General features: G+C 56.9%; 1 protein-coding gene across 1 annotated transcript in view; it reads right to left on the reverse strand.

The window, feature by feature from the left end:
- Nucleotides 1-2,137, reverse strand: part of ZBTB39 (zinc finger and BTB domain containing 39) — a 7,883-nt gene extending 5,746 nt beyond the window's left edge. Inside the window, exon 1 of the mRNA XM_049625749.1 lies at nt 1-2,137. This exon is cut by the window's left edge and continues 5,746 nt beyond it. Within this exon, the coding sequence (XP_049481706.1) occupies nt 1-445 (445 nt within the window). The 5' untranslated portion in view covers nt 446-2,137.
- Nucleotides 2,138-2,166: the final 29 nt, after the last annotated feature.

Raw genomic sequence — 2,166 nt, forward strand, 5'->3', positions numbered from 1 at the left:
AGCTACAACTCTGGGCGCCAGAGTGGCTCTCACTGGCGCCAGCCAGGGGCTTGGCCACGGCTGTGCTCTCCAGGTCAGGAAAGGTGGAGTGGCAGGCCCGAAGGAGATCCTCCATACCCAGGCGTTCGGCCACCTCGTAGATGACCCCAACATTGATCAGGTCTGTGAAGAGCTCTGATGTGTAGACAAAGCTCAGAATCTTCTCAAAGTTGGCAGGGGTGATGAAGTCCACCACATAGGTCCTGGCGGCATCGAGCCCAGTGTTCAGGAAGAGGTTCTGGAAGTAGCCAGCTGCACAGGCCAGCACGGCTTTGTGGGCCGGGAAGGAGCGGCTCCCCACCACAATGGTGACATCGCACATGGTCTCCGAGAGCCGGCACTTGTTGAGTTCCTTCAGCAGGTTGTTGGGGTGGTTGGTGCTTTGCAGTTTGATCCTCATGCCCATCTTAGCAGCTCCTGTGAAGTTGCCTCTGTATCAGCACGGTTCACCTACGGACAGCAAAAGGAAGAGATGGATGGCCACACACATCCCTGCAGGCGAGGAGCTCTGTGGAAGAAAATACCGCCCGTCTGAGTGTTTCCAAGCCCTGGGTGGAGAAGAGCAGGAGAAAATGGACGTGGAGAGCTGGTCTATGCTGCTGGGCGCAATGACGGGACAATGACCTCTCTCCCTGCATAGTCACAGAGTCCTCCTAACAAAATCCAAAAGTATTGAAAAAAATCTGACAGCTTGGTCTTTAAGAGTCAGTAAGAGAGGTTGTAGGCCTGGTTGGACAGGAGCTAGTGCCTCAGAGCCAAGCCAGAGGCACCTTCTCAGACACCGTTTTTATTTCATTACCAGAGCCATGGCTCAGATTTTACTCATATTAATTTTCTAATTTCTTCCTGAATACAAGCTTTCCTATCTCATTGAGTACATTCACTTCTCTTACAATTGCCAAATGCCATATACATCTTGGGACACAATTACCAAAGCTCCATTAGCCACTGAGGGCAAGATAAGGTTGCTCTTTTAGTTTCCTATCAATGCTGTGTCTTTTCAGTCCAATAAACCTCTTGCTCATTCACGAGTTCCCATCTCTCCCTGCTACCTGCCTACTCTCTTGTCTCGCCATAGCCCAGAGCCATCCAGATAGTGTTCTGTCACCTTCTCTGTATGCTGTGGATGAAGCTAAAGCACTCAGGACCCAAAGAAATAAAGCAGAGTAGAATAATACACTGTGGTATTTACTCTTACTTAAAAATGTGTTTGTTTGTTTGTTTGTTTTTCTTTTACCACCCTCTTTGGGACTTATGCATACGCTGACCAGAACTACCAGATTTTTACTTGATGCCCTAAGAAGGCATCTAATTATATAGGTAAGACTCCTAAAGGCTTCCCAGATCCCACTTTTCCCCCCTTTCGAGTACTGCATGCCTAAGGAAGACAAGCTAGCTACATTCTCCTTCAGTCTCACCACTCGCCCCGCGCGACACAGCCCCTTTCTCCACCTCACCACCTCCTACTAACTCCCAACTTTTGCTGGGGTCCAAGAAGCTTCTGCGCATTGCTGGGATACCAGTCAAGCATCTCCCGGGCCCTGGTGGCCACACATCAGGTCGGGGCACCGGAAAGCCTGAGTCGGGGGGTGGGAGGGAGGCAGACTGGGAACTTCCGAGAAGGCACCCCAACAATCTCGTGGCGCCGCAGTCTCCCGTCTGGAGGGTCGAATCCAGGAAGAAGGGCGTTGGATCGGGCGAGGGTGCTCCAATCTGGGGGCCACCGAGCACCTCGGTCCCTCCTCAAACGGCGGGGTATCCCCCAGAGCGCCTCCGGACGGGGGCCGGGGCGCCGGGCCGGACGGGATAGAAGGGATGGGCGGCGGGACCGGCCGGGGTCGGCGCGCGGCCGGGAATGATGGGTCCGGCCCAGGGGAGCCGGCAGGAGGGAGCCCAGCAAGAACGAGAGAAGGGCCGGGAGGGGGGTCGGGCCTCGGCCAGGGGCAGCCCTCGGCCCGGCCGCGCTTACCCGGCTCCGCGGGGCCCGAGCACCATCGCCACCGCCGCCTCACACAAAGGCCCCGGCCCGCCGTGCCCGGCCCGACGAGGAGGCGGCGCCGCCGGCCGCGGCCAGACTCTCCATCCGCCGCGCCGCTCGCCGCGCCGGCCCGGGCCGCCCCCGCCGCC

Source organism: Panthera uncia, chromosome B4 (assembly GCF_023721935.1).
Source record: "Panthera uncia isolate 11264 chromosome B4, Puncia_PCG_1.0, whole genome shotgun sequence".
Taxonomy (NCBI): domain Eukaryota; kingdom Metazoa; phylum Chordata; class Mammalia; order Carnivora; family Felidae; genus Panthera; species Panthera uncia.